The sequence below is a fragment of the Salvelinus alpinus genome, chromosome 16, assembly GCF_045679555.1.
Source record: "Salvelinus alpinus chromosome 16, SLU_Salpinus.1, whole genome shotgun sequence".
Classification (NCBI taxonomy): Eukaryota; Metazoa; Chordata; class Actinopteri; order Salmoniformes; family Salmonidae; genus Salvelinus; species Salvelinus alpinus.
The window spans coordinates 13411770-13438193 of record NC_092101.1 but is presented as its reverse complement, the minus strand read 5'-3'; the positions used below and the strand labels follow the sequence as shown (position 1 = coordinate 13438193).

At 42.0% G+C, this 26424-nt stretch overlaps 2 protein-coding genes across 5 annotated transcripts; one reads left to right on the top strand and one right to left on the bottom strand.

The window, feature by feature from the left end:
- The first annotated feature begins 65 nt into the window (after positions 1–65).
- LOC139540856 (proprotein convertase subtilisin/kexin type 4-like) lies at positions 66–8063 on the top strand. Its single transcript, XM_071344866.1, has 12 exons — positions 66–359; positions 495–599; positions 705–806; positions 969–1091; positions 1210–1286; positions 1410–1498; positions 1608–1780; positions 3503–3715; positions 7119–7219; positions 7322–7425; positions 7553–7670; positions 7875–8063. Exons 1-12 carry the CDS (start codon positions 201–203, stop codon positions 8056–8058), a joined length of 1548 nt encoding a protein of 515 aa, XP_071200967.1. The 5' UTR covers positions 66–200; the 3' UTR covers positions 8059–8063.
- Positions 8064–8100: 37 nt separating this feature from the next.
- On the bottom strand, positions 8101–25197 carry LOC139540858 (CTD small phosphatase-like protein 2-A). 4 transcript variants are annotated; one of them, XM_071344869.1, is made up of 13 exons: positions 24519–25197; positions 22574–22703; positions 22344–22478; positions 21364–21475; positions 19575–19686; positions 19361–19447; positions 19164–19226; positions 17306–17385; positions 16980–17106; positions 16780–16875; positions 10589–15660; positions 9232–10504; positions 8101–8355 (listed from the first exon to the last, which is right to left on the bottom strand). In XM_071344869.1, exons 1-11 carry the CDS (start codon positions 24612–24614, stop codon positions 15595–15597), a joined length of 1104 nt encoding a protein of 367 aa, XP_071200970.1. In that variant the 5' UTR covers positions 24615–25197; the 3' UTR covers positions 8101–8355; positions 9232–10504; positions 10589–15594. The 4 variants fall into 4 exon arrangements, with proteins under 4 accessions (XP_071200970.1, XP_071200969.1, XP_071200971.1 ...); XM_071344868.1 differs by having other exon boundaries at positions 9232–15660; XM_071344867.1 differs by lacking the exons at positions 8101–8355; positions 9232–10504; positions 10589–15660 and adding an exon at positions 15686–16540 and having other exon boundaries at positions 24519–25166.
- Positions 25198–26424: the final 1227 nt, after the last annotated feature.

Sequence of the window (26424 nt, the reverse complement as noted above, 5' to 3'; positions counted from 1 at the left end):
TGGGCGCCAATCTGTGGCGGGAATATTTATTGATCATGCGCATGGAGGCCTGTTCGAATGTCAAACAACAACCGTTAGTTAGTGATACAACTTGTCAAAATCAGTTAGTCATGTTGGAGGCATGAGAGTTCGCAAAATGAAAGGGTTGTTTCCTTAAGACCAAAAATAAGTCAGCTGAACAGTTAAAAAAAGAAGCCAGCATGAGGTACCTGTACATTAGTTGCTCTTTGTGTATGGTGTATGTGTGCACAATTTATGCAGAGGTCATCTACACCAACAGTTGGGCTCTATATTTAAGTGGCACTTCTGAACAAATCAACAAGATTGCAAAGAAACATGGTTTCCATATCTTGGGAAAGGTAAAACAATTATGTTAATGTTAGTTCACTGTTTATTTATGCAATATAATGATTTGTATTTTTTATAGTTAGATCTTTTGGCATAATATGACTTGCTAGTAGGATCTCATTTCATCTGGCATATTATATTTGTAGATATTTCCCGATGGCAACTATTACCATATGGAGCAACGAGGGGTGGCAAAACAATCATTGCAGGCACACTATTTGCATAATCTTCGACTGAAAATGGACCCTAAGGTGAAAAGCCAATAGATCTGTAAAACACTTTCTAAAATTGTCTGTGATAACCAGTCCCAGTATTGCTCTTATTGTGATGAGTGTAATGATCTACCTGTTTCTCAGGTGCTTTGGTTTGCACAGCAATCTGGAAGGAGTAGAAATAGAAGACACTCTTTCACAGCACCCACTGATCCATTTTTCAATCAGCAGTGGTACCTGGTACATGTCAACATTATTATTTCATTTTTGTTTGAAGTTTATTTCCATAATAAGAAGCTCTTTAGATTTTTATTCTGCTGTTTGAGGGGTTTCTGCCTTGAGTGAAAACATATGGTAATCCCTGTTTTGGAAAAAATAAATTGTAACTGTAGGCCTCTGCTTTTCCAGAGTGAGGCCTTTAATCAGAATGTGGTGGCTGCCTGGGCTCGAGGCTACACAGGCAAAGGGGTAGTGGTGTCCATTTTAGACGATGGCCTAGAGACAAGCCACCCAGACCTTGCTGAAAATTATGTGAGCTATCGAGATGATTATTGTTGTAGGGGCAAATGATTGCATTTTGTTAATCATGAAGACAAATGGAAAATGATCCATCAGTAGAAAAAAAACGAGCATTGCATTGTACCTGTAGGATCCACTGGCTAGCTATGACATGAATGATAATGACCCCAACCCAGAGACTCAATACTCTCTGACCAGACCAAAGAGGTAATTTGGCTGTGATGTTATTAAGATTTTACTGCTACAAGACATTACATCTATAACAAGTATGATCTGCACTATGTGATGACATTCTGCATTGATGAACCTCTTTTGTCCTCTACTCCATAGGCATGGAACACGGTGTGCTGGGGTGGTGGCAGCAGTGGCAAATAATGGGTTGTGTGGGGTTGGAGTGGCATATCAGGCCAAGATCGGAGGCAAGTATTACCTATACATTAAATAATTCTCTCTGTTAATAGTATATAGAACAATACGGTAATTATCCAGCTTTAATTTCCACCCTGGCTTTTGCTCTGTTCTGTCCAGGAGTTCGGATGTTGGATGGACAAGTGACTGACCTGATAGAAGCCATGTCCTTAAACTTGAATCAGAAGCACATTGACATCTACAGCTCAAGCTGGGGACCTGAAGATTTGGGGAGGAATTTGGAGGGGCCAAACACATTAGCTAAAGAAGCCTTTATCAGAGGCATAAGCAATGTATGATACAACTTGTACTGGTCATCCTATATTACCTGTTTCATCAGTAGTACCAATCCGTTGGTTGAAGATTCTGGAGGCAAAGTACAGTGGGGCAAAAAAGTATTTAGTCAGCCACCAATTGTGCAAGTTCTCCCACTTAAAAAGATGAGAGAGTCCTGTAATTCTCATCATAGGTACACTTCAACTATGACAGACAAAATGAGGGGAAAAAATCCAGAAAATCACATTGTAGGATTTTTAATGAATTTATTTGCAAATTATGGTGGAAAATAAGTATTTGGTCACCTACAAACAAGCAAGATTTCTGGCTCTCACAGACCTGTAACTTCTTCTTTAAGAGGCTCCTCTGTCCTCCACTCGTTACCTTTATTAATGGCACCTGTTTGAACTTGTTATCAGTATAAAAGACACCTGTCCACAACCTCAAACAGTCACACTCCAAACTCCACTATGGCCAAGACCAAAGGGCTGTCAAAGGACACCAGAAACAAAATTGTAGACCTGCACCAGGCTGGGAAGACTGAATCTGCAATAGGTAAGCAGCTTGGTTTGAAGAAATCAACTGTGGGAGCAATTATTAGGAAATGGAAGACATACAAGACCACTGATAATCTCCCTCGATCTGGGGCTCCACGCAAGATCTCACCCCGTGGGGTCAAAATGATCACAAGAACGGTGAGCAAAAATCCCAGAACCACACGGGGGGACCTAGTGAATGACCTGCAGAGAGCTGGGACCAAAGTAATAAAGCCTACCATCCGTAACACACTACGCCGCCAGAGACTCAAATCCTGCAGTGTCAGACGTGTCCCCCTGCTTAAGCCAGTACATGTCCAGGCCCGTCTGAAGTTTGCTAGAGAGCATTTGGATGATCCAGAAGAAGATTGGGAGAATGTCAGATGAAACCAAAATAGAACTTTTTGGTAAAAACTCAACTCGTCGTGTTTGGAGGACAAAGAATGCTGAGTTGCATCCAAAGAACACCATACCTACTGTGAAGCATGGGGGTGGAAACATCATGCTTTGGGGCTGTTTTTCTGCAAAGGGACCAGGACGACTGATCCGTGTAAAGGAAAGAATGAATGGGACCATGTATCGTGAGATTTTGAGTGAAAACCTCCTTCCATCAGCAAGGGCATTGAAGATGAAACGTGGCTGGGTCTTTCAGCATGACAATGATCCCAAACACACCACCCGGGCAACGAAGGAGTGGCTTCGTAAGAAGCATTTCAAGGTCCTGGAGTGGCCTAGCCAGTCTCCAGGTCTCAACCCCATAGAAAATCTTTGGAGGGAGTTGAAAGTCCGTGTTGCCCAGCAACAGCCCCAATACATCACTGCTCTAGAGGAGATCTGCATGGAGGAATGGGCCAAAATACCAGCAACAGTGTGTGAAAACCTTGTGAAGACTTACAGAAAACGTTTGACCTCTGTCATTGCCAACAAAGGGTATATAACAAAGTATTGAGAAACTTTTGCTATTGACCAAATACTTATTTTCCGCCATAATTTGCTAATAAATTCATAAAAATCCTACAATGTGATTTTCTGGATTTTTTTTTCTCATTTTGTCTATCATAGTTGAAGTGTACCTATGATGAAAATTACAGGCCTCTCTCATCTTTTTAAGTGGGAGAACTTGCACAATTGGTGGCTGACTAAATACTTTTTTGCAGTAAGATCATACAATGAGTATTAAAAAGCAACTTCAATACCTTACAGGGCCGAGGTGGCTTGGGTTCCATTTACGTCTGGGCTTCAGGCAATGGGGGCGCCAGCTTTGACAACTGCAACTGCGATGGCTACACCAACAGCATTTACACATTGTCTGTTGGTAGTACCACCGAGAAGGGAACTCTGCCCTTCTACAGTGAACCCTGCTCGGCCATTCTAACAACTACCTACAGTGGTGTAAGCTTTCAACACCACAGAATTGTAAGTGTTTTTTTCCCAACTCATACCATGTTATTGTTTTCAACATTCATATATATACTGAACAAAAATATAAACGCAACATGTAACCATTTCAAAATGTTACTGAGTTACAGTTCATATAAGGAAATGAGTACATTAAAAAAAATAGTTTTTTTAAACTAGGCAAGTCCGTTAAGAACAAATTCTTATTGACAATGACGGCCTACCCCGGCCAAACCCGGACGACGCTGGGCCAATTGTGCGCCGCCCTATCAGACTCCCAATCACGTCTGGTTGTGATACAGCCTGGAATCAAACCAGGGTCTGTAGTGACACCTTCAGCACTGTGATGCAGTGCCTTAGACCACTGTGCCACTCGGGAGCATGGATTTCACATGACTGGGAATACAGCTTTGCATCTGTTGGCCAGAGATACCTTGAAACGGTAGGGGCGTGGATCAAAAAATCTGTCAGTATCTGGTGTGACCACCATTTGCCTCATGAAAAGCTACTTTGCATACAAGTTGACCAGGCTGTTGATTGTGCACCTTTGGCAGTGATTACAGCATCAAGTCTTCTTGGGTATGACGCTACAAGCTTGGCACACCTGTATTTGGGGAGTTTCTCCCATTTTTCTCTGCAGATCCTCTCATGCTCTGTCAGGTTGGATGGGGAACGTTGCTGCACAGCTATTTTCAGGTCTCCCCACAGATGTTCGATCGGGTTTAGGTCCGGGCTCTAGCTGGGCCACTCAAGGACATTCAGAGACTTATCCTGAAGCCACTCCTGTGTTGTCTTGACTGTGTGCTTAGGGTCGTTGTCCTGTTGGAAGGTGAACCGTCTGGCCACTCTACCATAAAAGCCTTATTGGTGGAGTGCTGCAGAGATGGTTGTCCTTCTGGAAGGTTCTCCCATATCCACAGAGGAACTCTAGAGCTCTGTCAGAATGACCATCAGGTTCTTGGTTACCTCCCTGACCAAGGCCCTTCTCCCCTGTTGCTCAGTTTGGCTGGGCGGCCAGCTCTAGGAAGAGTCTTGGTTGTTCCAAAACTTCTTCCATTTAAGAATGATGGAGGCCACTGTGTTCTTGGGGACCTTCGATGCTGCAGAAATTTTGTTGTACCCTTCCTCAGATCTGTGCCTCGACACAATCCTGTCTCGGAGCTCTACGGACAATTCTTCTGACCTCATGACCTGGTTTTTGCTCTGACATGCACTGTCAACTGTGGGACCTTATATAGACAGGTGTGTGTGCCTTTCCAAATCATGTCCAATCAATTGAATTTACCACAGGTGGACTCCAATCATGTTGTAAAAACATCTCAAGGATGATCAATGGAAACAGGATGCACCTGAGCTCAATTTCGAGTCTCATAGCAAAGGGTCTGAATACTTTTTTATTAATACTTGCAGTTGAAGTCGGAAGTTTACATACACCTTAGCCAAATACATTTAAACTCAGTTTTTCACAATTCCTAACATTTAATCCTAGTAAAAATGTCCTGTCTTAGGTCAGTTAGGATCACCACTTTATTTTAAGAATGTGAAATGTCAGAATAATAGTAGAGAGAATGATTTATTTCAGCTTTTATTTCTTTCATCACATTCCCAGTGGGTCAGAAGTTTACATACACTCAATTAGTATTTGGTAACATTGCCTTTAAATAGTTTAACTTGAGTCAAACGTTGCGGGTAGCCTTCCACAAGCTTCCCACAATAAGTTGGGTGAATTTTGGCCCATTCCTCCTGACAGAGCTGGTGTAACTGAGCCAGGTTTTATAGGCCTCCTTGCTCGCTCAAGCTTTTTCAGTTCTGCCCACAAATTTTCTATAGGATTGAGGTCGGGGCTTTGTGATGGCCACTCCAATACCTTGACTTTGTTGTCCTTAAGCCATTTTGCCACACTTTTGGAAGTATGTTTGGGGTCATTGTCCATTTGAAAGACCCATTTGTGACCAAGCTTTAACTTCCTGACTGATGTCTTGAGATGTTGCTTCAATATATCCACATAATTGTCCTTCCACATGATGCCATCTATTTTGTGAAGGGCACCAGTCCCTCCTGCAGCAAAGCACCCCCACGACATGATGCTGCCACCCCCGTGCTTCACGGTTGGGATGGTGTTCTTCAGCTTGCAAGCCTCCCCCTTTTTCCTCCAAACATAAGAATGGTCATTATGGACAAACAGTTCTATTTTTGTTTCATCAGACCAGCGGACATTTCTCCAAAAAGTACGATCTTTGTCCCCATGTGCAGTTGCAAAGTGTAGTCTGGCTTTTTTATGGCGGTTTTGGAGCAGTGGCTTCTTCCTTGCTGAGCGGCCTTTCAGGTTATGTCAATATAGGACTCGTTTTACTGTGGCTATAGACACTTTTGTACCTGTTTCCTCCAGCATCTTCACAAAGTCCTTTGCTGTTGTTCTGGGATTGATTTGCACTTTTCGCACCAAAATAAGTTAATCTCTAGGAGACAGAACGCATCTCCTTCCTGAGCAATATGACGACTGCGTGGTCCCATGGTGTTTATACTTGCGTACTATTTTTTTATACAGATGAACGTGGTACCTTCAGGCGTTTGGAAATTGCTCCCAAGGATGAACCAGACTTGTGGAGGTCTACAATTTCTTTTCTGAGGTCTTGGCTGATTTATTTAGATTTTCCCATGATGTCAAGCAAAGAGGCAGTTTGAAGGTAGGCCTTGAAATACATCCACAGGCACACCTCCAATTGACTCAAATGATGTCAATTAGCCTATCAGAAGCTTCTAAAGCCATGACATAATTTTCTGGAATTTTCCAAGCTGTTTAAAGGCACAGTCAACTTGTGTATGTAAACTTCTGACCCACTGGAATTGTGATACAGTGAGTTATAAGTGAAATAATCTGACTGTAAACAATTGTTGGGAAAATGACTTGTGTCATGCACAAAGCAGATGTCCTAACCGACTTACCAAAACTATAGTTTGTTAACAAGAAATTTGTGGAGTGGTTCAAAGACAAGTTTTAATGACTCCAACCTAAGTGTATGTAAACGTCCGACTTCAACTGTATGTAAATTTGCAAACATTTCTAAAAACCTGTTTTCACTTTGTCATTATGGGGTATTGTGTGTAGATTGAGGAATTATTTTTATTTAACCAATTTTAGAATAAGGCTGTAACGTAACAAAATGTGGAAAAAGTCAAGGGGTCTGAATACTTTCCGAAAGCACTGTGCAAATATGCATTTAGAATGACAAAGCATTCTGATAAATCTTTGACTAGTTTAGCTTTAGAATAATCATGCTTAAAAAGTAGTCACATGAATGCAAGAGGTTGCTGAAGATGTGTGGAACTTGAAAGAGGTCAATATTTATCTCACATTCACCACCTACAGCAACAGTAAGCAGAGCCTCAACAAAATACCTGGATGTTGTTTCCCCTCTAGATCACCACTGATCTGCATCAGTCCTGCACCTCTGACCATACTGGGACCTCTGCCTCTGCCCCTCTGGCTGCTGGGATTATTGCACTGGCTCTGGAGGCAAAGTAACCACTCCCTTGTCTCTGTGCACCTGTAACTCAATAACGTATTTGTTGTAAGGCTTTGAGTCATTGAGAAAGATGATAAAATCCCAACTTCTCCCACAGCCCAAGACTTACCTGGCGTGATGTGCAACACCTTGTGGTGCGAGCATCAAGACTGGCAGATCTTCGAACGCATGATTGGCGGACCAATGGTGTTGGTAGACCTGGTGAGACATAAAGCACTACCTTCTATTGTTAGGTAGTTTACCATTCAGGGATACTGAGATGTGATTTGCTAGACTGTAGGGCATGAAATTGAGTATAAAAACTGCCATCTGATTTGCTTTATTATAGTCAGCCATTACTATGGATATGGGCTCCTGGATGCAGGCAGACTGGTGGACTTGGCCAGTAAATGGAAAACAGTCAAACCTCAAAAGAAGTGCACCATTGACCTCATTACCAGATCCTTGTAAAAAAAACACCCTTCTACTTTCATCTCACTTATGGATAGTCAGTAGGACTACAGCTACCTATCAGTGTGTTCTACAGCTGTTTACAGTACACATAAATAGGATCTTCAGATTTTATTGAGCATGAACTGTCATTAAACCAAATCATAATACCAACTTGGCCGGTTAGATTTGTTATACTTTATTTTATGTCTGTTCGATAGTGAATTCCGCATGAAACTAACATTGAGGTGGAATGTGACAGCTTGTCATGGCACCCGGAATTGGATTCGGTCTCTGGAGCACATCCAGGCACGTCTCACACTGACCTATAGCAGACGTGGAGATCTCTCCATCACCCTCATTAGCCCGAAGAAGACAATCTCCAATTTACTCACAACCAGGTAAGGCACAGCCAAGTAAATGGACAGCAAACTTGAAACCAATAAATAGAAGTATGAAACCATTTATAGATACTCTGTCATAAGGTAGAATAAATATTATACATACAGCATAATGGTGAAGTATCAGGGTTTACAATATGCAACAAGAGGTCCAAGTGTAACCCATCTTGTCTTTAATGTACAAAAATATTCCAATCCAATGTTGCATCACAGGCCCTACGATAAAACGTCTGCAGGGTTCTCAGACTGGGCCTTCATGAGTACACACTGCTGGGATGAGGATCCCTCTGGATATTGGGTTCTACGGATAGAAAACAACGGAGATTCAACCAACAGAGGTACACGGACTTCAGCAGACATTCTCAAACTGACGAAAACAACGTTTTTGGAATTTAAGGTGTCAACTTCAATAACACAGCGAGTCTCTTAAAACACATCTCTGGTATCTCAATTCAATTAGTTAATGCCAGAAAGAAATAGTATACATTACATCTAATGTGAACTAGAAAAATGTATTGTCATCCTTAACTAGGATTACAAATCAAAAGCACTCGGTGCTGCAGCTGACGTGACAGCAGCTGGCTCTCTGTTTGGCTCTGGCTTTCATCATCTTTTATAGTCCATATTGTTCAAACTCACTCCTTCACATCTCATCAAAATATACTACTTAATGTATTCATGTCATAACATGAAAATTATTTGGTTTTGTTCCCTGGTTTCCCACAGTTACTATTTATTTCTTTGTGCGCTATACATTATGCATAATGAGCATTTTCTACAATGTACTCAGCCACCAACTAGTTTATTTTTTCTTTGTTCAAAGGATTCCTGTTGAAATTTCAACTGGAGTTGCATGGGACAGCTGAACACATGATAGGCCGTCGCATGGAGAGGGCAGTGGTACAGCAGTGTGCAGTGAGGAACTCTGATGGCGGCTGTGAAGGCAGGCTGCTACATTATTCATACCCTGAATTTAGTTTACAATGAAACAGTTGCACACACACTGTCATTTCACTCTGGAAGACATCTAGAAAATGTTACTAACCAAGCAAGTATCCTCTGTTTATAGAGTGCATATACCCACTGTACGTATTTGAGAACATCTGCCTGATGTCCTGTCCACCTCACTACTACGTATCAAATGGAAACAGCACCCGCTCCTATCAGAGGTGCTTACCCTGCCATCGCAACTGCCACACTTGTTTCGGCAAACAGGACACAAACTGTCTGGACTGCCCTCCGTATTCCACCTTGGATTCTCGTCGCAGTACCTGTAGTCCCCCCGTCTACCCCTGGGACCACAAAGGTAAAGTAACAAATGGCATGGATCGGACGGCAGCAGTTCTGGGTATTCTGATGGGAGGGCCGCTGGTGATTTTGTTTGTCATGTGGGCGATTGCATGGATGGTGAACAGGTCGTTTCTACCACGTGGTGCTGCCAGGAACCAGGTGGACATAAGCACCAGTCATAGCAGTGATGAGTCCAGGGATGTGGAGATGGTGGTATTCAGTATTACAGAAAGACAGGCAGAGAACAGCGAGAGTACATCTACATTCACCAACATTCCCAATACTTCAAGAGAAACATGACTCACTTCAGTCAGCATAGAATTCATTATTGGCTAATTTCATGTTGACTAACAGAAACAGAAGAAAACATTTTACAAATAGCTTTTATTGTTACTTAAGTATCATTCACAAACTTTTGGATGGATAAAATAAATATATTTTTAAGACCCAAGTTGCATTCATTGTTACTTAAGTATCATTCACAAACTTTTGGATGGATAAAATAAATATATTTTTAAGACCCAAATTGCATTCAGTGGTTTTTATGAGAGCACATCTATTGGTAGAATATCCATCCATTTGCAATTATACATTTTAAGTCAAAGTACTTCACAGAACATGTTAAATATAGGCAGCGGAATAGCTTAAAATTACACATTAAGATGTAGAACATTGCTTAAAGACTTCCTCCACAACTAGAGGGAGGAACGGCTCTTGCATTTCAGATAATATGCATGAATCCACATAAAAAGGTCCTGTATATGATGAGCAAAATACAACTTAAGCCTTTACAGACTTAGAGGTTAGAGGCATTCTGTGTAGCTTCACTACACAGATCACAAGAATGGGCTATTTCTGGGATAAGCTTTCTCTTGAAGTTGAAAGGGAAAGTGCTCTCCTCCTCACTGAGTTTCCAAGATGTCTGTGGGTATGACCCTATCTGAATTTGCCACTGGGGCTCTGTGACATCTCTAGAGGCCAGGATGAAGGGGTGGTCTGATTACAGTGTGTCCCCAGACCCAAAGAGCAGCTGTCGGAATCTAATGTCATACAGACAGTACAGATCGAAAGCCACCATGACAAGGAGCGGGAAAATGGTAATCCCTGATCCAAAGCCTCTCCAGGGGCTACAAATATGGAGGCAGAGCCAGTAGACAAGCCTACAGAAATACAATGAGGAGAAACTCAAAACATGATCAGCTTTGCAATGTCAAACAATGAGCAATGGCTTTAAAACAACTCACCTCACTTCAACGAAAACTCCACAGTCAAAATGGGCACCACCCTCAGCTGGTTTTGAGGCAGGAATTTAGCCAGAACCAACAGATTGAGAATGTAGAGAAACAACTGCTCCATAGACGCATAGACAAACAGCTGCTGAATGGCCGGTCTTCCGGGGAGAGCCTTAGCTGCATTCAAAGACCCAGTGCAGAACTGGCACATCACACCAATCAGCATAGCTAGAGGGAGAGTAATGCAGTGTAAAAAGGCCTTAGGTCTCTTAGTATTCGAATTTGAAAACCTAACACAAAACACCTAATGGTCTGTTTGATTCTGTCTGGCATTATGTGTCTTCAGCATCCTTTCCCATCAGTCGGATAATATCTTCCGTTCCTGCTTGACCACCAATAGTTGAAGGGATTAGTTTTGCCATTGTTGCTTTCATCAGTCCTTTCAGTAGAAATAAAGGAAATTAGGAAAGTAATGGAAACTATTAGGACACAGCCCAGGTGACTGGAGAACTAGTTATCCTCATCTTTTCTATTTTAGTTTAAGCTATTTATAAGGAGAGGGAGGAAATTGCCAGTAATCCAGTATGGTTAAAAGTGTTGACAATTAAAGACTAAGCCTTTGACAGACAGATTATGAGGCATTTGGAGAGACTTCTAAATGGCATATATTTAAAAAATGGATTGCTCCAACTAAATAAGTAGGTTTGTAGAGCCCAGTATACAGGCACAGTTGTTTGAGTCTAACATGAAACAATGATTCAGACATACCCAACAAGATGGGGACTGCAGCTACAGAACAGCAAAGTGTGAAAGTGAGGCAGCTGACCATGTCAGGGCAGTCTGGGGCATCTATGGGAACGTAGAAATAGAGTGCATAGAGACTCCCCGCAGCAAACAGAAGGGAGGCCAGGACTGAGTACACAACAGGAACGTGGCCTCTTCGGCAGCATCTACAGCAGCAACAGAACGGTACCATGCCTGCCACCTCTGGGACAGCCTCACATAGTCAACTCTATGCCCTCCGGTGGCAAGCCGAGCAACGGTTGGCCTTCATCAATGGTGGACACCAGATTGTTGGATTCTGGACTCAATCTCTTTGTGTCTGTGTCATTGGCAATGTCTCTCAGAGAGGTTGACTTTGGAGTGCTGATGCAGTTTTCCACCGGGTCTTCCAAATTGTGCACTGTAACAATCAGAGTGGAAAGAGTTCCATCCTGAACTCCCTCTTCCCCCTCATGCGGTCTTCGCTCGGCCGTGAAGCCCTTGCTGGGTTGCTGGTGGCAGGAATCAAGCTCTATACAAAACAAAACATAACTAATCTTTCTGCCACCATATGTCAATGTTGTGAATAATTAATAATGAATGACACCCAATCTGTTTAATTAGTTGCACTCAAATTAAAAACTGGTTTGTTTGATTATCACTTTTGGACAAGTTGATTGGCTGGCTGGGTTTCCAGAGAGAGGTGAGAACCTGTAACAGAGTGAGGAGTAGAGCTCCTCCACTGAAGATTCAGGACTGTCCGACACTTGTGCCAAGGAGATCTGTGTGTCCAAGTCGAGGAACGGGGAGAATGACAGCCTGGCAAGATCAATGTCCTGCAGTTGATTGATGATGTCACCGATTGACTCCTTCATACTGTCAATCTCCTTGCCATGTTCTGGGTTGGTGGCTTGACGCCTTGTCATAGTTGTACAGCCTACAGAGCAAACAGCAGATAGGCAACTTCAAATTAATAAAACCTGACAAGTAATATCAGTCATGTTGATATTGCTTGCTTTTCCTCATGGTTTTCTGCCATTAACCTTGTTCTGAACACCTCCAAAACAAAGGTAATGTGGTTTGGTAAGAAGAATTCCCCTCTCCCCACAGGTGTGATTACTGCTTCTGAGGGTTTAGAGCTTGAGGTAGTCACTCAAGTACTTGAGAGTATGGCTAGATGGTACACTGTCCTTCTCTCAGCACATATCAAAGCTGCAGGCTAAAGTTAAATCTAGACTTGGTTTCCTCTATCACATCAGCTACCAAACTAACTGTGATCAGATGACCATCGACCCATGCTAGATTACGGAGACGTAATTTATAGATCGGCAGTTAAGGGAGCTCTCCAGCAGCTAGATGTTCTTTACCATTTGGACATCAGATTTGCCACCAATGCTCCTTATAGGACACATCACTGCACTCTATACTCCTCTGTAAACTGGTCATCTCTGTATACCGTCGCAAGACCCACTGGTTGATGCGTATTTAGAAAACCCTCTTAGGCCCCACTCCCCCCATCTGAGATATCTACTGCAGCCCTCATTCTCCACATACAACACACATTATTTAACTAGGCAAGTCAGTTAAGAACAAATTCGTATTTACAATGACGGCCTACACCCGGACGACGCTGGGCCAATTGTGCGCCGCCGTATGGGACTCCCAATCACGGCCGGTTGTGATACAGCCTGGATTCAAACCAGGGTGTCTGTAGTGACGCCTCTAGCACTGAGATGCAGTGCCTTAGACCGCTGCGCCACTCGGGAGTCCGAGTGTTCTGTTCTGCCAGTCACATTCTGTTAAAGGTCCCCAAAGCACACACATCCCTGGGTCGCTCATCTTTTCAGTTCGCTGCAGCTAGCGACTGGAACGAGCAGCAACAAACACTCAAACTGGACAGTTTTATCTCAATCATGGACACTTGCTGACAGCTGTGGCTGCTTTGCGTGATGTATTGTTGTCTCTACTTTCTTGCTCTTTGTGTTGTCTGTGCCCAATAATGTTTGTACCATGTTTTGTGCTGCTACCATGTTGTCATGTTGTGTTGCTACCATGCTGTGTTGTCATGTGTTGCTGCCTTGCTATGTTATAGTTTTAGGTCTCTCTTGTCGTGATGTGTGTTTTGTCCTATATTTTTAATCCCAACTCCCTGTCTCCACAGGATGCATTTTGGTAGGCCATCATTGTGAATAAGAATTTGTTCTTAGTTAAATAACGGTTAGATAAATAAATGTCAAGGTTAAAATAGGCTGCTCCATTCGCGCCAGTCTGCATTATGAACATCTGGGCCGTTTTTCCAAAATTACCTGGATTTTACCTATTGGCTAGGATTAAAAGCATACAAATAGAATGAATAGAAGTTACTAATCATTGACTTGAATGAAGACTCCCGTTCTATTCATATGCATTTAATCCTAACAGACAGGCGAAATCCAGATTGATAATTTTTGAAAATAGGCCCAGCGGATTATATTTGGAATCTCTGAGACATGCAATAAACCAAACAAGTCACGAGTAGGGTACATTAGCCAAACAAAATACAGATTTACTACGTAAACTATAATAACAGTTGTGCAGATTTTGAAAAGTGGGTAAACAGACTAAGGCATCGAATTGAACTCATACAGAATTTGTATGTAAGAAGAAATGTGCATTTGCCGTTCATTTGCATGTGAACGAATGCCAATTGCAATCATTAGGAGACTAGTGATTTTCTTTATTGACAAGGATACTTGAAGTGGTAGTCTATTGATCAATAGTACATAAATCTAATTCTCCCGTTTCAAATTACAAGAGGAGCAATATGCAAGATAGCCTCATTTGTCTGATTGTACCACTACTCAATGTTTAGTTTATAAATAGTACAGTGAGCCATATGACCAGGCAGTCCAAATATCTTTACAACAGAGAATGTACAGCGAATGTGCCGCCCACACGTATATAAAAAAATAATAAAATAAATTACATACTTTCGAGGGATGCAGAATTACTGTTGTTTAAATGTATTTGTAACATTTCTTCCACCCAACTTTTTTTTCCCCCTTCCCCCAACTGTTGTCTTATTGCACAATGAACTTCTCAATCAAATTTCAAGTCGAACAAAATACTAAGGTTCAGCCACCGCCCACCATAGGCTTTCATAGGATCGCGATGCCGCCCATACACTTTTCTCCGTACCATGTCACACAGACCATATGGCCAGATCGAAAACAAATCTTACTTCAATCTTAATAGAAAGTCACCAGCAGGTGGTCAATCAAATAAAAACATTCTGTAATGCACACCGTTCCTCCCAGAGATTTAAACAAATCAGCTACTTAAACTTTATTTGCAAGCTCTTCACATGTAGGTTTCCAAGGCATTCTGAAATTAACCTACCCAAACCTTTGTTTCGACTGAAAGGTGACCATGTGCCAACCCCTGAGTGACCGATTTGTGAAGTATGTTGGAACTTAAATGTAAGAGAATAGGGAAACCAACAATAGCCGTCTTTGGGTTCTAACCTGCATGTGGGTGGAAACAGCGTAGAATTTCACAGTAGCTTTGGCGAGACCGTCCGTTTAAGGGGGGATGGGGATATGTTCAAGTTTGACAAGTTAGTTCTTAAAATTCATTCTTCCAGGTCACTACATTGTCAGAATTCCATATAAATATACATTTCACAGATTAGTACAAAAAACGATAAAATATGCTAACCATGAACGTCATAGGTTGGGAGTAGGCTACACATTCGTGACATTTCTGCAGTGTAGGCCTACTAAAAAGTCACGCATAAAGGGAGACGATATGCGCGTAAAAATTCCCAGAATTATCCAAACAGAAGACTAAATCATGACATTTCTCAAATAAAATCTGAAAAAAAAAAAACCATTATGGTTAAAGTTGTTTGTTAGTTACAGAAATTGCTCTGGCTTTTGTTGAGGTGATACATACTGTCACTAAAATAATCAAACAATATGTAGATCACAAAAAAAAGAGCTATTTTCTGTCAATAAATTGGCATGATTAAGTATACACATTTTAAGTTGCTATTTCAAGTTGTGTTCTTTTTTTAACTATTAGGAATGTTTTGCTCTGCAGAGTGATATTGTGTGGAAACATATCCCAACTGTACATGTTTGAAATTAACACACTACATCAGTAACCGACTGGTCATTCAGGGATCATACAGAAGGGCTAGGATAGTACACAAAGATCCAGTTCATGTTCACAATTAAACATATTACAGGATAAGGATGATCCATCCTGTTTGGTTCTCAATCCTCAGAGAGCAATCTGTGAAAGTGGTCCGTCCTCCTCTCTAGTACTTCCCGGAAATCATCCTACAAAAAAATTGTGATTTCAAATTAGTAAACATCAACTATTTCTTTGGTAGGTCAATTGCTGGTGATGTTTCTTGTGGAATACAAGTGGTGGCCCAGTCTTGAACGACATTTCCAAACATAAGACAAGTTTGACTTGTGGTATTTTGTAGAATACTGGCTAAGTGTTTGAGATCGATTCAAGGTTTGTTCCTCTGCTTTCTCTACACCCAAGGGAACATGTTTTTCACAAGGATCCCATTTTATACCCACTTCCCGAATTAGATCTCTATAGCATGCGACATTTGTTTTGTCAAACTGGATTTAATCCTAGAAGACAAGTATACTGAACATAAATAAATGTAACATGAAACGATTTCAACAATCCTACTGAGTTTATACATAGAAATCATTCAATTGAAATATATTCATTAGGCCCTAATCTATGGATTTTACATGACTGGGCAGGGGTGCAGCCATGGGTGGGCCTGGGAGGGCATATGCCCAGTCAATCAGAATGAGTTTTCCCCCACAACAGACAGAAATATTCCTCATTTTTTATCAACTGTCCAGGTGGCTGGTCTCAGACGATCGCACAACTGAAGAAGCCAGATGGAGACCCTGGGCTGGCCTGGTTACATGTGGTGTGAAGCCGGTTGGACTTAATTCCATATTCTCTCAAAATACGTTGGAGACGGCTTATGGTAGAGCAATGAACATTCAATTATATGGCAACAGCTCTAGTGGACATTCATGCAGTCAGCATGCCAATTGCACGCTCCTTCAAAACTTGAGACATCTGTGGCCTATTATTGTCCCCAGCACATGGTGCACCTGTGTAATGATCATGCTGTTTAATCAGCTTCTTGATATGCCACACCTGTCCGGTAGATGGATTATCCTATCAAAAGGAGAAATGCTCACTAACAGGGATGTCAACAAACTTGTGCACAACATTTGAGAGAAATAAGCTTTTTGTGCATATGAAACATGAGACCAACACTTTAAATGTTGGGTTAATATTGTTGTTCAGTATAGGTAGCAAATTATGGAAATGTCAAGATTTCTTTAAAAAGACAATACCCAAAATAAAAACACTTATGCCCTGTGAGGTGGGATACCAAATCATTGTCAACTTACTGCTCCTGACAGTCTCTCAAGACACGGGATGAGCTTCTGAAGTTCTTTGTCATCATCATTTCCAGACCAGCTCTTGATGGGAAGCACATTCATCAGCTGCAGAAATAAAGTAGGAAGTTAAGTTTATTAAAACCACTCTGCATCCCAAAAAAACAACAAAGCATTTTATAATTAAGTGAATAACATCACAGCAAATGTACATGGTAGGGGTACGTGTGTGGAGCGTTGTCCAAAACCACTGTCTTAGCAAGGTCCCTCTCAAGTACACCCAAGTCCTTGACATAGTGCCCCAGAACACAGGTACAGTCCTGTTGATACAAACGGTGTCTATAAAAGGAAATTTAAAAAAGGAGAGTTAAGTACATCCAAATATCAACTGAAATACGGTCCTCAAATCAGATGATATTGTCAGCCTGTCTCTGGTAAACAAAACTCTGCAGCTGCAATATCTCTAAAACAATACAGCAAAACAAGTATGGCTAAAATAACAGACAGCAACACAAGTTACAATGTTAACTTCTCATACCGAAAAAGCCTTCTCTTCGGGTCCAAGATGTCCAGTATTTTCTCTGCATATTCTTTCTTCGCAGATGTATAAACAAACATCTGAAAACAAACACATTTGATATATTTAATTAAATGTCCTTAACCCTCGAGTTGGTCCATGCCCCTGCAGAAATCAATTAGCATAATAAAAAAATCCCTATACAAATCCATCAGTTTAAACCAGATGTTTTTTTTTGTTACATTGAATATGTCTCAATCCAACACATCTGTGGTAAAAGGTGACAGAGCTACAGTGGTGTTTGCCAGACCATGAGACATCCTGAAAATTGGTCTTCTCACAAAATCAACTGTAGCGTCCAAACGGTTTGGCCTACAAACTATTATGACCCCCCCTATGGAAAGACGACTCTCACGAACACGATGGTGTTCGTAAAGTATTCAGACGCCTTGACTTTCTCCACATTATTCTAAAATGTATTATATTGTTCCCCTCCTTATCAATCTACACACAATTCCCAATAGTGACAAAGCAAAAACATGTTTTTCATTTTTATATATATAAAAACTGATATCACATTTACATAAGTACTCAGACCCTTTACTCAGTACTTTGTTGAAGCACCGTTGGCAGTGATTACAGTCTTGGCTATGACTCTACAAGCTTGGCACACCTGTATTCTCCCATTTTTTTCTGCAGATCCTCTCAAGCTCTGTCAGGTTGGACGGGGAGCGTCGCTGCACAGCTATTTTCAGGTCTCTCCAGAGATGTTCAATCTGGGCCACTCAAGGACATTCCGAGAATTTACCCAAAGCCACTCCTGCGTTGTATTGGCTGTGTGCTTAGGGTCGTTGTCCTGTTGGAAGGTGAACATTTGCCCCAGTATGAGTTCCTGAGAACTCTGGAGCAGGTTCTCATCAAGGATCTTTCTGTACATTGCTCTGTTCAGCTTTTCCTTGATCCTGACTAGTATTCCAGTCCCTGATATTGAAAAACATCCCCACAGCATGATGCTGGAGGCACCATTCTTCACCGAAGGGATGGTGCCAGGTTTCCTCCAGACATGACGCTTGGCATTCAGGCCAAAGACTTCAATCTGGTTTCATTAGACCAGAGAATCTTTTTTCTCATTGTCGGAATCCTTTAGGTGCCTTTTGGCAAAGTCCAAGCGGGCTGTCATGTGCCATTTACTGAGGAGTGGCTTCCTTCCATCTGCCCACTCTACCATAAAGGCCTGATTGGTTGTCCTTCTGGAAGGTTCTCCCATCTCCACAGAGGAACTCTTGAGCTCTGTTAGAGTGACCATCGGGTTCTTGGTCACCTCCCTGACCAAGGTCCTTCCCCCCCGATTGAGAGTCTGGAACTACCAAAACTTATTTTCATTTAAGAATGGAGGCAACTGTGACCTTAAATGCTGCGGAATTGTATCTTGTCTCGGAGCTCTACTGACAATTCCTTCGACCGCATGGCTTGGTTTTTGCTCTGACATGCACTGTCAACTGTGGGACTTTATAGACAGGTGTGTGCCTTTCCAAATAATTTCCAATCAATTAAATTTACCATAGGTGGACTCCAATCACATTGTATTTACATCTTAAGGATGATCAATGGAAACAGGATGCACCTGAGGTCAATTTCAAATCTCATACCAAATGGTTTAAATACTTATTTACATAAGGTATGTTTTTTTTTAAACATTTGCAAAAATTCTAAAAACCTAACAAAATGTGGAAAAGTCAAGGGGTCTGAATACTTTCCGAATGCACTGTAGCTTAGTAGAACCCCCACAATGGGGAAAAAGTTGAGTAGGTTGCAAAAAAAACTAATATATATGGGTACATCACACATAAGAACTTAGCAATCAAGCCTAGAAGCTTACCTCAAAATGTTTTGTCATGGCTTCCAGAAATTCTTTCACATATGGTCGTAGAATCACGTAGACCTATTGAGTTAAGAGAAGATACTACAATCTTTTCTGTTACTGTCATTATAAAACAGGCATTCATTCTACTTAAAAAAATAAAAAAATAAACACCAGTCATTACAAGTCTAGAAGGAACTGGTTGATTCACTCACCTTGTACGGATTGTCCTGGAAGCATGTGCGGAAGGTGTACTCTGCATCCTCAATCACATTCAGAGAGCTGTACATGAGCGTTTCATCCTAGAACACAGAAATAATTCCAAACAATTGGTACCACACATGATTTAATACATCAAATAAATATTAATATAATCAGGTAAATGCTTTGTTTAGTCACTGAACTCAAAAAGTTAAACCCAACACTCACCAGATCTAAAACTAGCGTGGCTTGGGGAGTACTCCTTGTCTTAGGTGGGATGTCTCTTATGCAGGGTTTGGATTGCTGGCACTTGGATGGAATGTTCTTGATGAAAGAGAAGCTAAAGACAACAATGCAACGGATTACAATTACTTTCAGGACAAGGCAGTGAGTCCTCCAGAACCACAGACAATGGGAAAGCGATTCTGGGCAGTGGATTATATCAGCAGAGGTGCATCACAAAGCAGGAACTATTAAGTTGGTCAAGCTGGCCAGCTAACTTGTAAGTTATTTGATACCATTTTGGTGGTTTGTTTGTAACTCTTTGATCCTGCATTTTAATATAACCCCATAGGTGATTCAACTCAATAAGTAGACATTGGATTTAATAATATATGGTATGGCGTGCAGAAGGGATGCACCGATATGACATTTTTGTCCGATTCCGATATTTTTTTCTGATACAGATAACCGATATTTTAAATTTTAACGGGCCTTTAAGCACTCTAGTACAGTTAAATAGATAACACACATGGACGCAGCGGTCTAAGGCACTGCATCTCAGTGTAAGAGGCGTCACTATAGTCCCTGGTTCGAATCCAGGCTTTATCACATCCGGCCGTGATTGGGAGTCCCATAGGGCGGCGCACAATTGGCCCAGCGTCGTCCAGGTTTGGCCCGGGAAGGCCGTCATTGTAAATAAGAATTTGTTCATAACTGACTTGCCTAGTTAAAATAAAGGTCATACACACCAAAAAGTTATTTTAATCGCCATTTACAAAATGTCCCCCATTACCAGTAAAACAATCAAAACCTATTTCTTTCACTTACCTGCTGTGCTGTTTCATTGTTCAGTCATTCATTCTCAACCAGGATTTCAACATACATGTCAAGCAGTGAAGTTTCAGCTGTCTGTCCGTGGCCTCTCTTCCTCGGTGCACACGGTCACTGTCCATTTCCATCTTGTCCAGTTGTGTATGTAACATTTCACGTAAACTCTGCTTCTTGTATGCGTCAAAGTAGCGGTCCTTGTACCTAGCATCAAGCATGGTGGCAACACAGTAAAAAGGCTCAGAGAGAATACCACCGAATCGCTTGTCCACAGCCTTCAGTACTTTTGTAAGTTTTAACCCCACGGTCTGTGTTGGGAGTTTTGTTGAGCAGGCGTTTCAATGCCATGACAGAGGGTATCACGTCTGCTGCAGACGCAGTTAATTAGCTTATTTCTCGAGTCAGTTCGATTGGCGATAGGAGTGTGTTCACGTTTCCAAGTTTCAAACATCTTCTCAAATGCCATTGAAATGGCAGCAGCGGTATGAGAACCAGCACATTCTTGAGCATGCAATATGGCCTTCCTCAGTACGAAATCCTCGTCGACCCACTGTGCTGTCAGACTCAGCATGCTCATGGGGCTGACATCGCTGGTCCAAATGTCAGTCGTGACGCCCATAGCAAGTAGCATAATGAATTCCATTATTTTGCCGTTAACGGATTTTGCCTGAGTTGTCTCGCTGAAATTTTCTTACTCTTTCAAATGACTGCTCAACCTGAACTTGTTAAGTTGTTGGAAGTGTGCACTTAGTATTTTTCTGCTTTTGTTCTGGTAGCGCTGTATTTTTCATGGCGTCATCTACCTACGTTATTCACATCGGCTTTGACATCGGTTTTGAACATCAGCAAACTAGACAATTTTTTTTGCTAATATCAGCCGATTCCGATATGCTCACCGATATATTGTGCAGCCCTATAATTGTATTCCACAGCACCAAGAACACAATATAAAAATGGCATAACTCACGGGCTGAAAGTGTCATTGCGGTCCTCATCTCCAGCGAGAAGGCTAATGGAACCATAGCCAAACACACACTGCTCTGGGCTCATCACATCACCACTGCTGGGGGTTCTCACATCTGAATAGGAAAAAACTGCCTCGATTAAAATGAATAGGGCTCATTCACCCTGGTATATCACTAGACCAATTAAGATGTTACTGTTTTGACCTCATCCACTCTTGCCTCAAGAATCACAGAATGACATGCATGTTTGATAAACAATGCAAGTCCTTGCTAGCCTATACAGTAATTTGTTTATTTGAAACTGACAAATGACAGTTTCTCTGTAAACAAAAAGGCCTACCCAATGGACCCAGGAAAGTGCCACATCATGATGGCCTATTCTCCAAGACGAAGAAAGAAATGTTTTGTGTAAAGCAGAACAGACTATCTGAACGCTGTGAAAAACTGCACACCCATGAACTAGCCTTTGGTCTTTCAGGCAGACTATCCCACCTGCATACAAAAGCTAACACACACACTCGTATACCTAATAATCAAATCTAATTTTGTCACATGCACTGAATACAAGACCTTACCGTAAAATGCTTACTTACAAGCCCTTAACCAACAATGCAGTTCAAGAAATCGAGTTAAGAAAATATTTACTAAATAATGTTTGTTTTTTTTATTATCCAAAAGTAACAAGAAAATGACATAACAATAACGAGGCTATATACAGGGGGAACAGGTACCGAGTCAATGTGCGAGGGTACAGGTTAGTCAATGTATTTTGTAAAGTGACTATGCATAGATAATAAACAGCGAGTAGCAGCAGTATTAAAACACGGGGGGGGTGTCAATGTAAATAGTCCAGGTGGCCATTTGATTAATTATTCAGCAGTCTTATGGCTTGGGGGTAGAAGTGGTTAATGGGCCTTTTGGTCCTTGACTTACGCTCCGGTACCACTTGTGTGGAAGTATGCAATTTTGAACCTATACTTACTTTCCTTGGTAGGAGTGAGGAAATGGACAACAGGGGAGTAGATATTTCGCACAGTGGAATTGAGGGGAAAGGAGGGGTTTAGCTCCGACAGCACCCGGTGATGGCGGACATTAACAGGGGTCTTGAAGCCCAGATCTGGAAATGTATACAGAATGATTCAGTCAGTATTGTGTTGCCATTTAGAAATAAATGTCAATAGAGCAATTGCATTCACCAAAATAAACAGGTACCTTCTCTGTCTTCATAGTCTAGGGCTGCCACCCTTTTCCTCCCACGCCCTTGTACAAGAGGGCGCTTTGTAGCGGTGGGGATATCATCAGAGTAGAGTGACTGGTCGTCTGGCTGTTGTACCTCTTCATCCTACACACAGAAAATATAATTGAGACAACAGTATGAAAAAGTAGCCAAAAGTTCTCATTCAAAGGATCAGAATCTAAATGACGTAGAGAGAGCGGAGACTTACCGATTGATGGCCGAGTTAGCTACCAAAGCCTGCTAATTTTAGCCCTACCAACCTGCGTGAGTCAGCCAGTTGCTATCAACACCTAGCGTACAGCTACATTACACTAAACTAAAGTTTTGAAAATACATAAACTCCATCTAACCAGTTAGCCAACTAGCCTAGCCTGGCCGGCTGCCCAGCCTAGCTAGAGAACAACCACAGACAGGATTAGTTATAAATATATTTGGGAAAACCAGACAGGAACCCACAGAACACAAAGAATGCCAGCAGATAAAGTAGAGAAATCGACTTACCGATTGACTTAGCTACCAAAGTCAAAGAAGAGCCAAGGAGAAGCAGCTAGCTAACCAATAGGATATAGTAATATAGGTTACAGGCTTCACATTCACGCTCAGCACAGAACCTGGTTTCTGTCAGAATATCATTCCCCAACCCTGCCTTCCACTGGTTATACTAAGCCATCAAAGTCCTCCGGGGTGAAACGAGCACCACATACAGTAGACGCGAGCATGGTTCCCATACTCCAATACGCTAGCTTCAACCGGACAACCCGTTCCGACTTCAGTTTGCTTCTCATTTTTGGGCCACAAACGAGTCGTAATCCCATCCTTGTGGGTAGTACTGCACTGTGGGTATTACAGCACTAGCTACAAATGAAAACTACTCTAACACTCACTCGCTCGACTACCAAACACACAGGACATGGTTTCATTGTGGATGTACATAGTAGCTTACCAGCGCCAACACTTGGTTTGGAATGTAATTACATGCTAGTATGGCTAGTAGCTAACATTAGCAAGCTAGAACTAGCTTTTTTTTTTTTATAGCAAGCTGGAACTAGCTAGGTAGGAAAAGTTCTCCATATGACGTTGAGAAATAGTGCATTGTGGGTAGTTCCTAAGATATCCGAAAATAAGTTAATATGTACTTAAAAACGCTAAAACTGAACGGTTTGTAGTTACAGGTAACCAGATCGTGACTACAACTACGTTACTAAGTCTTTGGTGAGTAAAAACTAAATGTGTCCTACCCTTTAAACGGAAGAAAACGGTTTAGGGACCTACCTGAATTTGTCCATTGGAAACTCGTTTTGCTCCGTTTGCCCCTGCAATGAGTGGTACATTGTAATGCCGCGTTCAAAACAACTGGGAACTTGGAAATCTCCGACTTCCGGACGTTCTAGACAACTAGGAAAAACGTTTTGAATGGTCATCCAACTCGGGCATCTTTCTAGAGCTCCGTCTTTCCGACTTGAAAATCACTGACGTCATGATTTGACCTATTTTCCCGAGTTCCCAGTTGTTGTGAAAGCACCATAAATCGATTAGCCACATGTACGCAAGCGCGTAATTGTTTTACTTTTCGAATTGTACAAACATAGCTAGGGGTCGTCACAAGTTCCCACAGACAAAGTCATAAGACTAAACCCACCTATTTCTACAACCTGTCTCATAATAATCTGACTATAAACCGTAACCACACTGCCAACCTTATGAATAACCTTAAATGAAGACCAAAAAGCATGTGTTTTCATAAATCTTTACGATATAACCAATTTTGACAACCATTAGCTAGCTAACGTTAAACCAGTTAGCTATCAAGCTCCTATGGCAGTTAGCTACTGTAGTTTGTTCGCCAACGATAGTGCGTAATACGCATTCGAAGTTCACATTAAGCCAAGCAATTTTGGCAAAACAAGTTTCTCGATTTACCGTTTGAGTTACGTTCCGCTCCTTTCTCTTTGAGTTCCACCGACCGTTAAACCGTGCTGATGAAGGGTCAGCAATACTTCGAGACCGAAGTCTCATCTTCACAAACTGAAATGTGTTGTGTAGCTACACAAACATTACTCGTTATACAGCTCGTGAAAATAATCTTGGGCCTACTCAAAATTTCGAGAGAAAAAAACAGTTCCTGTTTGTGATTGTCTGTCGTCTCCCATTCGTTCTTGTTCCGTCTAGTTTATTTTTTATCTACCGGAAAGGTTCACACGAAGAGAGCATAGTGTGAAGATAGGCAGAAACTGCTTCTCCGATATAAATCCCCGACCACGTTTATAGGCGATGTTGGTTATCTAAACTCATGCCCACAATACGTTATCGGGTCTAACGGTCGTCTCGCGCCGAACTGTGCATGTAAAGGCCGTAAAATCAAAGGCACTCTGTCGATTTAAAGTTATTTTTGACGAAAATGAGATTGGAGTATTAACATGTTCAACTAACACTGGCTAGAATCTAGGTTGTGCCTTTAGATTTCTAGAAAAGTAACAACTAAGGAAGAATTGTTCACTTCTCTCATTGACTTCTCAATCCCCAAACCCTGACCCGGTCTGCTTGTTCTGTTTTACAAGCGTTCCCGGAAGTCTTGCGATGTTGCGCCTCTGTTTAGAAACTGTTGTTTACGGCTGCTGTGGGATACCCTTTTCATGCCACTTCGATACAAAGTGATTTTCGCTAACCCTAACCCCCTTCTTGACATTAACCTCAGTCTCCTAACCGGCTACGAAAAAGTCACTTTGGTATGAAAATAGTGTTTCCCCTATGGAAAGAGCCTGTGACACAACTTGCACTTTTGGATGTTAACAAGGCAACACTCAGAGATAATAGAGAACACACCATGGATATAACCCTTTTTAGCATGGGCATGGCCATTGAGGACTTCCACCATGCTTCTGCCATTTTAAAGTAGTCAACTAGGTGGGGATTCCAATGGGTTGTAGCCTCAATGGTGCTGCCCATGCCGTCACAGACACTATGATGGCACCGATATAAAGATGAATACTTTATCTTATGGCGACACTCCTAATGTAGCAAGCATAAAATAAATGCCTGAAACTAGTTATATTTCGCTTGAGGGTCTATGCTAGTCACTCAATGGGATATCCTTCCGCCTGGCAGCAGGATGAGTTGAGATATTAATATCAGAGTAATTCCATGCCAAGGGTGTGATGCGCATGCCCCCACCCCCTATAAATACCTGGACGTGTAGCATCACTTTCTCTTTTCATCCCTCAGCTATGCAGGTGAGCGGAAGTGGATGTGAAGACTCCATAGGTGAGTTTTTCGTTGAATGTGTAGAGTATACTCCATTTTGGGCGATGCTTGCTCTTCGCCGAATAGTGAGTCCCATAGGGCGGCGCACAATTGGCCCAGTGTCGTCCGGGTTAGGGGAGGGTTTGGCCGAGGGGCTTTCCTTGGCTCATCGCGCTCTAGCGACTACTTGTGGCAGGCCAGGCACCTGCAAGCTGACTTCAGTCACCAGTTGAACAGTGTTTCCTCCGACACATTGGTGCGGCTGGCTTTCGGGTTACGCAAGCAGGTGTTAAGATGCAGAGCGGCTTGGTGGGTCATGTTTCAGAGGATGCATGACTCGACCTTCGCCTCTCACGAGCCCGTTGGGGAGTTGCAGCGATGAGACAAGATTGTAACAACCAATTGGATATCACGAAATTGGGTGAGAAAAAGAACAAAAGAGAGAGGAACACACAGTGCCCCCTCTGGTTCTCGATATCCAACCCCAACCCTCTAGTGGGCCTAGATGCCCTGGCCCACTAGTGGCTGATTCCATCGATCCTGGACAGAATCAGGGAAGTGGGTCACCAGGTCCTTCTGATTGCCC

Bases quoted from the DNA above. Each gene is read 5' to 3' on its own strand.
- LOC139540856 (XM_071344866.1), top strand. From the start codon at position 201: ATGAGGTACCTGTACATTAGTTGCTCTTTGTGTATGGTGTATGTGTGC. The intron at 360-494 runs GTAAAACAATTA...TTATATTTGTAG, and splicing joins GTTTCCATATCTTGGGAAAG to ATATTTCCCGATGGCAACTA. The intron at 600-704 runs GTGAAAAGCCAA...CCTGTTTCTCAG, and splicing joins GACTGAAAATGGACCCTAAG to GTGCTTTGGTTTGCACAGCA.
- LOC139540858 (XM_071344867.1), bottom strand. From the start codon at position 24,614: ATGAGACTTCGGTCTCGAAGTATTGCTGACCCTTCATCAGCACGGTTT. The intron at 19,448-19,574 runs GTGAGTGTTGGG...TCTGTGTTCTAG, and splicing joins CCACGCTAGTTTTAGATCTG to GATGAAACGCTCATGTACAG. The intron at 17,107-17,305 runs GTATGAGAAGTT...TTCCTTTTATAG, and splicing joins CCGAAGAGAAGGCTTTTTCG to ACACCGTTTGTATCAACAGG.